Raw genomic sequence first — 13244 nt, forward strand, 5'->3', positions numbered from 1 at the left:
AGCAATTTTATTTCTCAGGAGGTAGAAGAAGCAGTGAGGGGTGGTGCTAATTTGGACTCAAGTCTGACAAATAAGGAGGATTTGGTTGGCGACGTAGAAATGATGAGAACTTTTGATGAGAATGAAAACATCATCTTAGAATTAGGAGAGGGAAATGAAAGGCCTGATTAGATGTGCTTTTTAGAAGGCAAATTTTAAAAATTTAGAGGAAAAGTACCTATGGCCCCGTGACCTGAAATGCTAAAACACAAATCAAAAGAGTCAGGGTGCTTTTGAAAATGAAATTCTGACGTATCAATTGCACATGACACTTACTGGAATAAGAAGGAAGAAAGACACCCAGAGAATCTGATGAGGCTGTATTGGGGACATTCTCTGATAAGCTCAATCTTTAAATAGATTTTTAAAAATATAAAAGTAACACATGCTTAATATAGAGAATTGGAAAATAAAAATGAAAAGGTAACACTAAATGTCACCTATAATTCTGTTGAGTGACAGTTGCTGTTAATATTTTCATGTTTCATTTTAATATTTTTTGTGCATTGTTTGAGATTATAATATATATGTCCACATGCTATTTGGTGGTTTTCACATGAATAGATCTCTTTATAGATATTGTTATTGGTTGCATAATTTTCTATCAGAGATGTCGTCCATGTTTACTTAACTATTCCCTTACTGATGTTCCGAATTTCCCACTATTAAAAATAACACTGAAATGGACAGTTTTGTGCATGAACGATTTCTCTGTATGCTAAATTATTTCTTTAAGGTAGATTCTCAGAAGTTAACATTTACAGGGCTCTTAAACTATCACCAAGTTGTTTGCCAGGAAGATCATGCCAATTTATCTTCCCACTGTTTTACATACCAATTTAATGAGCTCAAATTTTAAAAAGATGTATATAGTGGATGACAGAGCAACTTACTGAAAAAAATAAAATATTTTTAGATCGAGAATGTGAAAGTGATCTTAGAACTATAGAAGATGTTTAAGAAAACAAAAACCATAGGTATTGGGGGGCAGTATAAGAATAAACATGGTATCAGCATGTATATTGGGTTGGATGCAGTGACATTCACCAATGGTAAAGAGAATACTGTTCAACTTCTCTCTTCCCTCTCTTCCATCAAGGAGGGTGATCGTCAGACTGAAACAGGTAGTGCAAACATTGACATAAGGGAATTGAAGCCCCAGATGGGCGAATTGATTGTAAAAGTGAATCTAAGTTGTTGTAAATAAATTCAAGGCCCTTGGCCCAGACAAATGACATCCCAAAATAGAGAACTTACAAGGGTAAAAGATAGGCTACTAACAGTGATCCCTAAGGGCTATAGGAAAAGGAAGAGGCACTAAATGAAATAATATGAGCCACTCTTTACCTGATACTCACAATGGTGAAGGAAAAAAAAAGAGTATATGTACAGATTAAAAACAGCTACCCTGATACAACTTCCAGGTGACGTTCAGGACAGATTTTAAAACATATATGTTAGGCATTTAGGGAAAAGTTATCCCTTAGGAACCAACCCCCTTTTCCCCTTCTCTTCCTCTTCAATAAGGTTGCTGTAAATTTTGTAGTTACTGAATTTCTGGGCATCAGGAAAACAGTTGATTGAACTTCGGATGGTACCTTTCTGGCTGACCTTGGAAAAAGTAGTGCAAATGCCAGAGTATTTAGATGGATTGGTCATTGAGCCACCTGTACCCAAAAGGAGCCCATAACTTGATTAGTATCCATCTGAAAGGAGGTGGCTGGTGTGTCACCAGGGTGTTCCCATCTCAGCCCTCACCTAGTCAGCACTTTGTCAGTAACCTGTTGAGGTGACAGATGCGTATCAACGCTGCAGATGACATGAAACTACAAAGTATACATGATACTAGAAATAGATCTAAATCTAGAGGGACTGGAGTAATGGTGGGAAATAACAAGGTGACACCCAATGTTGATTAACATACACGCTTACAGTTGGGTTCCAAACACCAGCTATATATGTACAAGGTGGGGTGATTGCAAAAATGATCATGGTAATAACAGTAGTAGAAAAACAATAGCTAATATTTATTAAATGCTTGCTCTGTGACAGATACTGTCTGTCCTGTGTGCTTTATATCATCTTATTCTATATTCATTCGCTTCATGTCATCTGCAGATTTGATGAGCTTGTTATCTGTGATTCACTAGGACTTCCAGTGAAGGTTTAAAGTTGTCTCCATTTTCCAGTGGAGACAAGTAAGACACAAAGAGGTTAGGTAACTCGTCCAAGGTCACACAGCTGGGAAATAGAGTTTCCATGCAGGTGCTCAGTGCCTACATTCTTCAACACTGTGGAGGTTCACTCAGTCACTAAAACTTTTCTCTCTCACTTTTTTAAATCGTGAGTTTAATTGATGTCCTGCCAAAATACCAGATAAGCTCAGACAGAGAAATAAGTGGTTAGTAATGTGGGCGTTGGGCCAAATCAGTTGTTCCAATGTTGGCTCTTCCATTTCCCGGCTGTATGACTTTGGCCAAGTCACTTAACTTCCCTGTGCTCCAGTTTTCTCCTCTGTAAATGGGGATGGTGATTGTTTATCATACAGGATTGCTGTGGGTACTCAGTGCATTCTGTACAAAAAGCATTTAGAACAGTGCCTCCCAGTAAATGCTTGTAAGTGTTTGCTGTTATTATTAGGCTCCTTGAGAAGCAACACAGTGGGGTGTTAAGAGTTGGAACCAGACCAGTTGGGTTTTCAATCCTAGCACCACCATTTCCATCTTAGCACCACCATTTCCATCTGTTGTGGGCTGCAGTTTTCTCCTTTATAAAAAGAGAATAATAATCGTTGTAGTGAAGATTCAGTGTAAGTGCTCAATAATTGTTAGCTATTACTGTCGATAGAAGTATATTGTCCAGAGAAAGAAAGGTTTTAGTACTGCTTCTGGCACTCATTTAGGAATGGGATCCAAACAGGATCACTAAAGGAGGCAGGCAAGTTGGTGAGGGTCTAAAAACTACAAAACAGAACTTATATTTGGACCAATTAAGAGCCTTTAATCCAAAGGCAAGATGATGAAGCAAAGAAGTGATAACTTTTCCTTGCTTATGTCAAGGGTTGTAGAATTGTTTTGTGTCATCAAATCAAGTTATGAGACAACATGAGATGTTGAAGAGTCAGGGAACCGGGGGCAGCTGGATTGTGGTTCAATCCCTTCACTTCTCCCCATGTCAGTTTCCTAATGAGTAAGATGGGGTGGAGGTTGAACTAGATCATCGCTGAGGTGCCTTCTGTCTTTTTATGATTCTATCCTCTAAGCCATAGAATGTGTAGCAAATTCCTGTTTATACAGAAAGTTTAGGATAAAGGGTGTTTTTGATGAATGTATACCGTAGCAAAAGAGCTTGAACTGAGGATTGTTCAAACCAGTAAAATCATCTAATACCTCTGAAGCCCCTAATTCCTCCTGGGATAAACTGAAGTGACAATACGGCTGATTTCACAGGGCTTTTCTGAGAATTCCTTGTCAAGACGTCATGTTCATTATTGCCATAGCCAGGTTATAACTTTTCTAAAAATTAGAATATAATAAAACACTCTGAAGCACGACACTCTATTTTGAAGTAACCTAATCTGTTTTCCATGATTCAGGAGATCATGAGGAAGTTACAAAATCTCAGGGTCATTGTCCTGAGCTTGGTGTAGTTCTGCAGGAGAAAGGTCCTGGCTGCTTGTATTCTTTGTGTTGTAGGTTTCAAGTTAAATGGGAGCATATTGACTGTATTAAACCCAGAAGGAAATAGAGCTCACATACTCTAAGCCCCTCATTTTACAGATGAAAATACTGAGCCGGGGAAACTGAGTGGCCTGCCCAGAATCCAAGGTTAATTCATGGCAGATCTGGGAGTAAAATCCAGGCTCCCGACTCACAACATGCTTTTTCATCGTTAGTTTCAACATAACTAAGAAAGTCTAAAATGAGGCTGAGAATGTACTGATGAACATAGCTGCACCTTTGAACATCGAATCAAAGAAATATTAGAAGGAAGTTGAAGGGCCAGGGGATGAATGACACACCTGTCAATGGACAGGTATGGCACCATGAACTTGACCCACTTGGGGAACAAAGTGCAGTAGAATTCTTAGTAATTTTCTTAATCATAGCAGTTCATTTCTTCTGCACAAAATTCACTTCAAGTGTGCTGTGAAATTAATTGGCATTAAACATGCTGGTCTTAGTATGGCTCTCACAGGCTTCTGGATGCAGGAAGTACCATAACATAGGTGCAAAAATAAAGGTCTCTCTTTTTTCACTTTTTACCAATGGTCATTAACAGCTGCATAGAGTTGAAGTTGCAAGAGATGATTGTAAAACAAGTTCTACTTGTCTCCCTCATCTTGCCCATATAGCTTCTGCTACATCAGTAGCTGTGAGCCAGGTGAGGTTTCAGGACCAGTGCCTTTGAGCAGTGAGCAAGTAGCCGGGGAAGGTAGCACTTTATTCCTGGATGGGTTAAAGGCAGAGTTCCACCGCCACCTCCTTCCTCTTTCCATGTAAAAATCTATTTCTCCAGGGATCTACAGATTTTTTTTTTTTTGCTCTATTTTTAGTCTATTGATAGCTTGAGAAAGCATCCAAGGATCAAAGTCTTGGGTGGGGAGGACTCAGTTCACTCACTCTTGTCTGAATCCCTAATAGTGTACAAAAATCCATCAGAATCTGAACCTAGCTAGGAAATGCATGAGGAAACAGAGTATGGGGAATAAGAGCACAGACTCTGAAACCAGACTGCCTGGGTTCACGTCTCAGCTTCTCTTGTCACTGTGGCCATATGACCGTGGGTAAGTCCCTTGAATGCTTTGGGCCTCGGTTCCCTCATCTGAAACCCTATCTCATAGGGTTGCTATGAGCATACAATAAAAACGAACTAATATGTATAAAGTGCTTAGAATAGTGCTAGGTGATAACAAGGGCTTCATAAATGACTGCTGAGTAAATTAAATGGTCCTGATTAGACCAGAGTTGCCTCTGGGTCCAAGGTTGTATTCCGTTAGAGGCTATAATACCCAGGCCTTAGGGCCCTTGGTTTGAGGAAAGGGGGCTTCTTTTTCCTCCATTAAAATTGCAAAGCGCGTCCAATTCCACAACCTTTTTATTCTGTTGAGCTAAAAAGGCCATGGCAGAGGGACGTGGCTTTGAACACCAAAGTTTTTCAAGCAGCTTCCCCGCTTAGTGACTATGTCTGCCGTTTCTCTTTATGCTCATGGAAGAGCAGTGACTGATAAATTTATTGACTGGCCTCAAGCAGGTAGCTTGCTCTATCGGGGTCACTTTTGTAAAACTGCTAGGATTGCCATGGTATTCCCTGGACTGACTGTAAGTCACTAGGCCCCTTTTGCACACAAGCCCGGAGCATTCACTCGGGTACCTGGTGAGGGGGTTTCCGTGTGGTGGCTGTGCTTGCTGCAGGGGCTGGGCTGTGGGAGAGATTAATGGGAAGTGAGAAGAGAAACTGTTGTTCTTAACCGGCAGGCCTGTTGGGAGTGTGTGGCTCTTCTTGTATTTAGGGAAAAGATGACTCATGACTGTTTTCTTCCGCAGAATATAAAGAACCTCAAATTACTACTTGCGTCCCCCACCCCCTTCGCACCGCCTCCCTCTGTTTCGGTGTGCCCTCTGCAGAAACTTCAGCATTTCACTCTCGTTTCCCCTCCCCCGTGGGATTCAGTTCTGTATTTGCTTTGACACTCGAACGTCCAACACGGCTCCCCCATACTTTTCTCCTGTTTCCGACGGCGCGTCTTCTGCCCTGTGGCCCTCTTACCACCAGACGCTCACCTGGGCCAATCTTGACTGGAACTTCACATTTGTCCCCTCGTGATTGGCTGTACTCGGACTCCGGGTATGAAGGAGAGGAAGGGAAACGTCCCTAGTAACAAATCACTGTGTCGCTCCTGTTGAAAGACGACAATCATAGGAAGTAAACTTTAAGGTTCTTTGCCAGTTAAAACGTTGAGATTTTGCTGAGCCATCCTCACGCCCACTCCCACCTCACTGTGATTTCAGATACTCGTTTTCAAGGTCATTGCAGAGAGTTGGGGTGCCCCCTGTCGCCAAGGACCATTTTTAATAGGCATTGCTTCTTAGCCCAGCCAAGAATCAAAAACAAAACCTTAAATTTTTGAATGGCTGTTTTATTCTAAAGATCATAGAACAGTGACATACTACACATTATTTTATAATGCCACTCTTTCCATGTGAAAAAAACAAAACAAAAAAACTTAAAAACCAAGGGAAAAACTCTTCAATGCCCATCTCTGGTTATTCCAATGCCCATAGTTCTTTATTGGTGCCCTACACCCACATGGACCAATTTCCAAAGGACCTCCACAGAGTTCAAGGAAGCCAGCTACCATTCTTCAAAACTAGACTGTGCAAAGGAGCCACCTGGAAGACAGAGCCAAAGTCATGCCTGGAGGCCCTGGACCTTCTCCAGGGGATCTGAGCCGTTGTTCCAGGTCCATCAGGGAGGATGAGCAGCCGATCCAAGTAGATCAGACAGTTCTTTGTAAGGCCTGATTTAAAGACGAAAGGTGATTCTTTCCAGGATCTAACTAAAGGACACTTTTATAGCACACTCATGGAGTCTCCTTAGCAAGTTTAAGTAACTAAATAGAGAGACTGAAGCTCCTCCTAGCAAACACTGATTCCATTGTGTTTGAACTATTAATTCACACAATACGATTTTAGAGAATGAAGCTCTGTTGAGCATCAAGCTGCTTCTAACCCATCCGTTCTCAAACAGCTTGGTCTCAGGACTCCTTTTGAATCTTAAAAATTATTGAAGACGCCAAAGAGCTTTGCTCAGATAGGTTATATCTATCTGTAGTTACCATGTTAGAAAATAAAACTGAGAATTTTTTTTAAATGTTTGTTAATTTACTGAAAAATAAGCCAAGCATATATTGACATAAATATATATTTATGAATATATTTCCCCCCCAAAAAAAAATAGTGACAAGAGTGTCAGTATTTTACATTTTTGTAAGTCTCTTTAATGCCTAGCTTCATCGAAGATGGTAGATTCTCATATCTGCTGCAATATCACATGTTGTGTAGCCTCTCGAAAATTCCACTATATACTCACAAAACAATGAGAGTGAAAAAAGGCAAATAACCTGTTCATATTGTTGAGAAAAGAGTTTCGACTGCACAGATACCCAGAAAAGGTCTTGTGGACCCTGAGAGGTCCCCAGATCACACTTTGAGAATCACTGTTCTAAACCACTTGAATGATATCTAAGAGTTTTCATAACAGCAAACTAAAATAAAAATGTGGACTCCCAGTCAGGCTTCCAGACAGAGGTGCAACCTGAGCCACCCTCTCAGCCTGAGCTGCAGCCCTCCTTTTGACCCACTTCTGCTCCTACTCAGAGTCCAAGGACCACCCCCACCCAGAAGTTCTCACATCACCAAGTAGAACAAAAATGCAAAAGACCTTTTATCCTTACCTTGCCCTCTTATTCCCAGAGACTAGCCTGATAGTTTCCCAGAGGCTGAATGACTTGCTCTTCCTGGAAAAAGTTTCAGGGAACACTTCATTATTTGGCAGCCCTGGAAGGTCAAGCCTAGCTCTGGAACATTCTCACTTCAAAAGAACGCTGGCCTACAGTCACCTCTGAATGTAAGGTCCCCTCCAAAGTGTGTTGACATTTGTCATGATTTCACGCCCCCTTGGGTGTGTCAGGCCACTGTAGAGCAGCACATTTAGGGCAAATCTAGAGTCCAGACAGCCCCTGGAATGGGACAAGCAAGGGCAGGGGTCTAAGACTTATGGTCCCTTAAAGACGTAAAAGAGGATTCCCCCCCCCTCATTTTGCCTCTAAATAAAAAGTTCATTTGATACCATACTTCGGCCCTTACGAAGCTTGAGTTTTAACCTGGGATGCAGAGTTGAACATAAAGGGCCCTTCAGACATGGAGACTCAACTGGGTTAACCATTCAGAAATCTTTCCCTTTATTCCAACCGTCTAACTGACAAGACCCTTTTTTTTCTCTCTCTCTCTTTCTGCCTTGCTCTCTCTCCAACAGGCTTGCAGCCAATTTACTGGAGCAGGGATGATGTAGCCCAGTGGCTCAAGTGGGCTGAAAATGAGTTTTCTTTAAGGCCAATTGACAGCAACACGTTTGAAATGAATGGCAAAGCTCTCCTGCTGCTGACCAAAGAGGACTTTCGCTATCGATCTCCTCATTCAGGTGAGAGTCTGGACTTGTGACACATGCTCAGCTTAGGACATCTGTTAGTCAGTGGTTGGTCTTTGCCACTACTCCTCCTGCCCAAAAAGTTCTCCATGGTGTGGGTCACCATGGCACAAGGACAGTGGCCCGGCTCAGAAGAGGAAAGATCCTGCTGACATATGCCAGTTTGAGAGGAGAAGAGAAAGAGTTTCCAGATCAAGGGGAAACATTTAAGTCACCCAGTTAGGACCTACAGACACTAGAACTTACGGGATAGCGTTGTGCCACCACATAAAGAAGAAAATGCATCCCGGACCTTTCTTTCTATCTTGCTGAGTCTGAAGACTTAAAAGAGATGCCAGAGAGTAAGTGTAGGTTGTGAACTGCTCAGTTAACAACAAAGACAGGAGAGGCACGGGAATGTGCTCTGCTGAGGTAGCTGGAGTAGAAAGGAGAGAAGGAAGAGGGAACAGAGGATAAGGACTGGGAAAGGTGGAGCTCTAGAAGCCAGGGCAAGTTTAAAAATAAGCTCAAAGGGCCTCAGGTGATTTTGGGAGGAAAGTACTGAGTTGTTTTAAGTAATGCATCTGCAGCTTATAGAAATCATAAACAATACAAGTGGAAGTTTCCTCAGGCTCATCTAACTAGGTAGATTTTTTTCAAATGAGGGTCCCCACAAGAAAAGATTTAAGTCAGTCAGGAGTGTTTGTACCTGCAAACTGTATTAATGATGTAGAAAAGACTTCAAATATACTTTCCAATTTCATTTCTAAACTTTGTGGATATTTAGATGGCACCTATTTGGGAACTCCATATATCAAAGGGAAGTCCCAGTAGGCCTTCCTTCTATCGAGTCTCGTTATGGCCCCCAACTGTGATGTAAGTTGTCTAGCAGAGACCCTTTTTCCCTTGACCAAGGGCAAATATCCTGCAAAAGGTCTTGGCATAGTCCCCAACTCCATTCAGCCCTTATTTACTCCTGGAGGCCTGCCAGAAGTTAATAAACTAACCGTCATGAGGAAATGTCCCCCATCACAGGGGGTGAGATAAGGGTAGAGAACAGGATCTCTCCTGCTTTTCCCAACTGCAGCAGACCGTTTCTATGAGGAAATGATAAAAAGGGAAGTTTCCCCTACAAGTATAGATGTTGTTGAAACTTGAAAGCTTGCATCTCTGAAAAACAGGTCAGTTTTAAAGTTTTATAAGGGACATAAACATACCTGAAACATTTTGTCTCAAATCATTGATTTTTTTTCTATTGTCTCAGAATAAGAAAACTCTAAAACAACCACATAAATAAAACTAACGTAAAAGGAACCTAGATAGTTCCTTTTAATTTAATGCAAAAATACTCCCCTTTTCTGTTCCAGTGGAAGCTCTGAGATAATTACATTCAAAGAGACAAAGTTACCTACCTGGAAGAAAAGAACTCTTAAGTCTTTTGTGTTCCAGAAAAACCATTCATGTAAGGCAAACAAAGGAATGTGTCTTGACTTGACTTGACTTAGACCTTGGGCTAGCTTTCCTCCCTGAGTCTTTGCAGACACCTCCCCCTTCATCATATCTCAGGTGCTCCTTTTTGCTGCTGCTTTCTTTTTCTTTCCAATAACCTTTCAGCTTTTCTTATGAAACCCTATTCCCTCTGCTCAAAGCTGGACATAAAGATATGCAAAAGCCTGTCAGTAGTTTCTTGTCAATTTGACCAGTCTTTGCCGGGGTGGGCTATGTGGAAGACTGGACAAGATCCTGCTGTCCCCTTCGATAGGCAGGATTGCATTGAACCTAAAGGCAGAAGAAGCTGGAGAAGGGAAAGAGCCGAGCGGATGGGTCTCGTGAAAGAAGGAACGGAGTTGGTCTACAACATGAAGGATGGGTGGAATGGAACAGGCAAAGGAGAAGAGAGCATTCTGAGTAATTGGAGCAGCATTCGCCTAGCACATTTGGGTGACTGTGAGAAAGCCCATCTGATGAATGAATAGAAGAGGCAGGAGGCAGGAAAGTCAGCTAAGGCTGATGCACTAGTCTGGAAATGAGATGCTGTAGACCAGTTAGGTGGGCACGGTGAAAATGCATTCCATGAGTGTTCGCTGAGCAGCTCCAGGCCGGTGGTACCGAAGTACAGGCGAAAGGAGGGGGGGTGAAGAGAGGTGATTTCTGGCTGGATTGTCAAAGGAAGCTCAAGGGTATGGTCATGGAGCTGGACTTGGAAAGCTTAGAAAGGAAAGCTGTTAAGGAGATGTAGGCCAGTTTGTGTGGAGGACGAGTTCAGAGATAAGGCCACACAAGCTAGGTCCTCCGTTTGATCTACATCATCGTCATTCGTCATCCCTCCCTCACTTGTCTGATTGCCTCTTCATATTTCAAATTCTGCTACTTTCTCTAGGAAAACTTTCCTGACTCCCATCCCCGCTTCCCTGATTCTGCCCCACCCTCCTTTCCTCCACTTCAGACTGGGATAGGTGCTGTTCCTCTTTTATTCGAGAGCTTTCCCTAATTCTGTCATGGTCCCCGACACACACGTACACACATGTCCCTGCAGACATGTGCACACACACACACACACACACACAACACACTGTGTTATATGTGATAGTTTTCTATTCCGTGTCCCTCCCCTAGAGTAGAAAGTTCAGCTTGGACAGGGGTGGTGTCCTGTTAAGGTACCTTGTCTCCATTATCTAGCACAGTGCATGACATCCAGTTGGTATTCAATAAATATTTTATGAATTATGACTCAACATGAGAGGACCTTAAAGCCCAGGTTAGGAAGCTTGGATTTTATTTTGCATGTAATGGGAACCACTGAAAAGTTTTGATCAGGGGGATGATAAGATTGGAGTGCTCCCTTTGGAACAGATGTTTGCCATCGGTGCATGGGGTAGGTTCATTGGGCCACTAAAAGCAGGAAAGTTAGTTAGAATGCTGCTGCTACAATCCTAATGCGAGACAGTGAAGTCCAGAACTAGACCAATGAGACCAAAATAATAGATAGTACTTTAAGCACATAATGGTTAGGGTTTGTCTTGGCCAAGGGATGCCAGGGCATCCAGGAAAATGTGTCCTGTTCTGCAATTGGAAATCTGAGACAAGAGCCAGGCCAGAGCTGGGAATAACAGTTATAAGCACCATCCTCATTACGTTAAGCGGGGAATAAAGATAAATTTATACATAATTCAATTAAGGCATCACCCAGAAAGCCATGGACAGAATGTCAAGGTGACACCTGCCAGTAGGGGTTACAAGAAAACACAAAACAGAGCAGTGTTGTCAGAGGGCTTAGAAGACAGAACTAAGAAGGGATTGAGAAGGCCCTTCTCTTGAAGTGGCTACCCAGCAGAGTAAGCAAACCATGATATATAATATACCTGCTCCTGTTCTCCATAGATAGAGACAAGGTATAAATAGAAAGTCTTTTTTATCTCTCAGGTGTAACATGTGCTACGGCTGCTTCTGACATGGGCTTTCTGCTTTCTCATTGGGATAGTAGATGTCCTGAGGCCAGGTTCTTCCCCACATCCCATCACTTCATCTACCCTTATTTTCCTCATTCATATGAGATGTTCACCCCGTGGCTCCTAAACTCCCTTCAACTCTTAACAGTTCAACACAGCTTCAACCGCTGAAACAGTGTTAAGCTTCCAGTAAACAGTACAACTTCCCACCCTGCAGGCAATGAGTAAATACTTTGATCTCCTACAATTTACATACCTTGTAAAACTTACACTTCACCCAATTTTGTCCTGACTTTTCTTGAATCTTCTCTGCTGCCTAAGAAGACTCAGCAGCAGCGTCTCACTAATCGTGGGGCTGCTGGACTGAAACAAAAGGATCTAGTTGCCCCGTCACAGAGAGTGGATGTTTATAGCTTCCTCCTGGCCTTGTTTCCTGCCTGGCCTCACCCAGCGTTATGCTCTCTGAATATGGACATGACATTCTTTAACACAACTCTTGTCAAATGTAGAGAGAACAGGACTCAATGAATTATAATTACTTGACATATTAATATCCCTTAGGTCAAAATATGGTAGCTCTCTGAATGCCACCTTTTTCAGCCAATTTAACAAACTACATTTATTTCGTCCACTTCCAGAACAACGGTCCTCCATTTTCAACCACTAGAATAAAGCAGGGAACATTCAGAATGTGCTTTAAAATAACTATATCACCTCCAAACAGAATATTTCCAAGTTGAAAATAAATGGGATATTTTCTTTGGAATACTCTCCCAATTAGAGGTTATAACAAGATGATAAATTTGTAACATTTGCAAAACTGAAGAATAAATGTAAAGGAATCTCCATTTTATAAAACCTCACACGGAAAGGATAATTTTACCTAGTCCTTGAGCTGCCATATAGCTACCGCATGAAATGGTCTGGGATGATTTAAATTCAAAGGAGTATTTGATTACTTGACCACTTTGAAACTCTGAGAAAACATTTATAAGAAGGAACAGACAGTATTGACTTAACTCTTATTTAGAGGGATCCATTGCAAGACATTCAGGTGGAATGGATTTAGGTATATTATTTATATGAACCAAAAAAGTCACAAGTTATCAGTTTAATTCATGTTAGACTTGCTGTCAACGCTGGAAAAAAAAAAGAAAGAAAGAAAGAAAGAAAGGAAAATAAAAATATTTTCTAGGTTCCTTCAATTCAATTTAGCAAAAAGTGTATTGGGGATTTAGTTAAGCAAATTAGTCTTTTAGCATACTGGAGTGTGATGTTACAAATGATTTATTTCCTTTCAAACCCACCAGAAGAACCTTTGTCTTTGGAAATATACTTTGCTTGTGACCTTCAAATACAGTAAAATTCCCTTTCAAGGTTAAATGGAAAATACTGGTCTTTATCTACATATAGTTCCTTGGACCAACTTGTCTGTTAATTTATAGTAAGCAATAGTAGGTGGCTTGCTGGATTAAATGGCTGTCAGCTGGCTGTTTTAGAATCAAGTCATAGAGTCTGAGGGTACTGGTCACAGAGAGGAGCTGTAGCCCTGAAGGGTAGGAGTTGGAG

The 13244-nt window shown here is 41.6% G+C and overlaps 1 protein-coding gene across 3 annotated transcripts in view; it reads left to right on the plus strand.

Annotated features, from left to right (window-relative positions):
• ETV6 (ETS variant transcription factor 6) overlaps window positions 1–13244 on the plus strand; it is a 223750-nt gene that overhangs the window by 166346 nt on the left and 44160 nt on the right. For all 3 annotated transcript variants that reach the window (XM_033117450.1, XM_033117451.1, XM_033117452.1), the window contains one exon: window positions 8077–8241. In XM_033117450.1, coding sequence (XP_032973341.1) covers window positions 8077–8241 — 165 coding nt within the window. The remainder of the gene's footprint in view (window positions 1–8076; window positions 8242–13244) is intronic.

The sequence above is a fragment of the Rhinolophus ferrumequinum genome, chromosome 10 (assembly GCF_004115265.2).
Source record: "Rhinolophus ferrumequinum isolate MPI-CBG mRhiFer1 chromosome 10, mRhiFer1_v1.p, whole genome shotgun sequence".
Classification (NCBI taxonomy): domain Eukaryota; kingdom Metazoa; phylum Chordata; class Mammalia; order Chiroptera; family Rhinolophidae; genus Rhinolophus; species Rhinolophus ferrumequinum.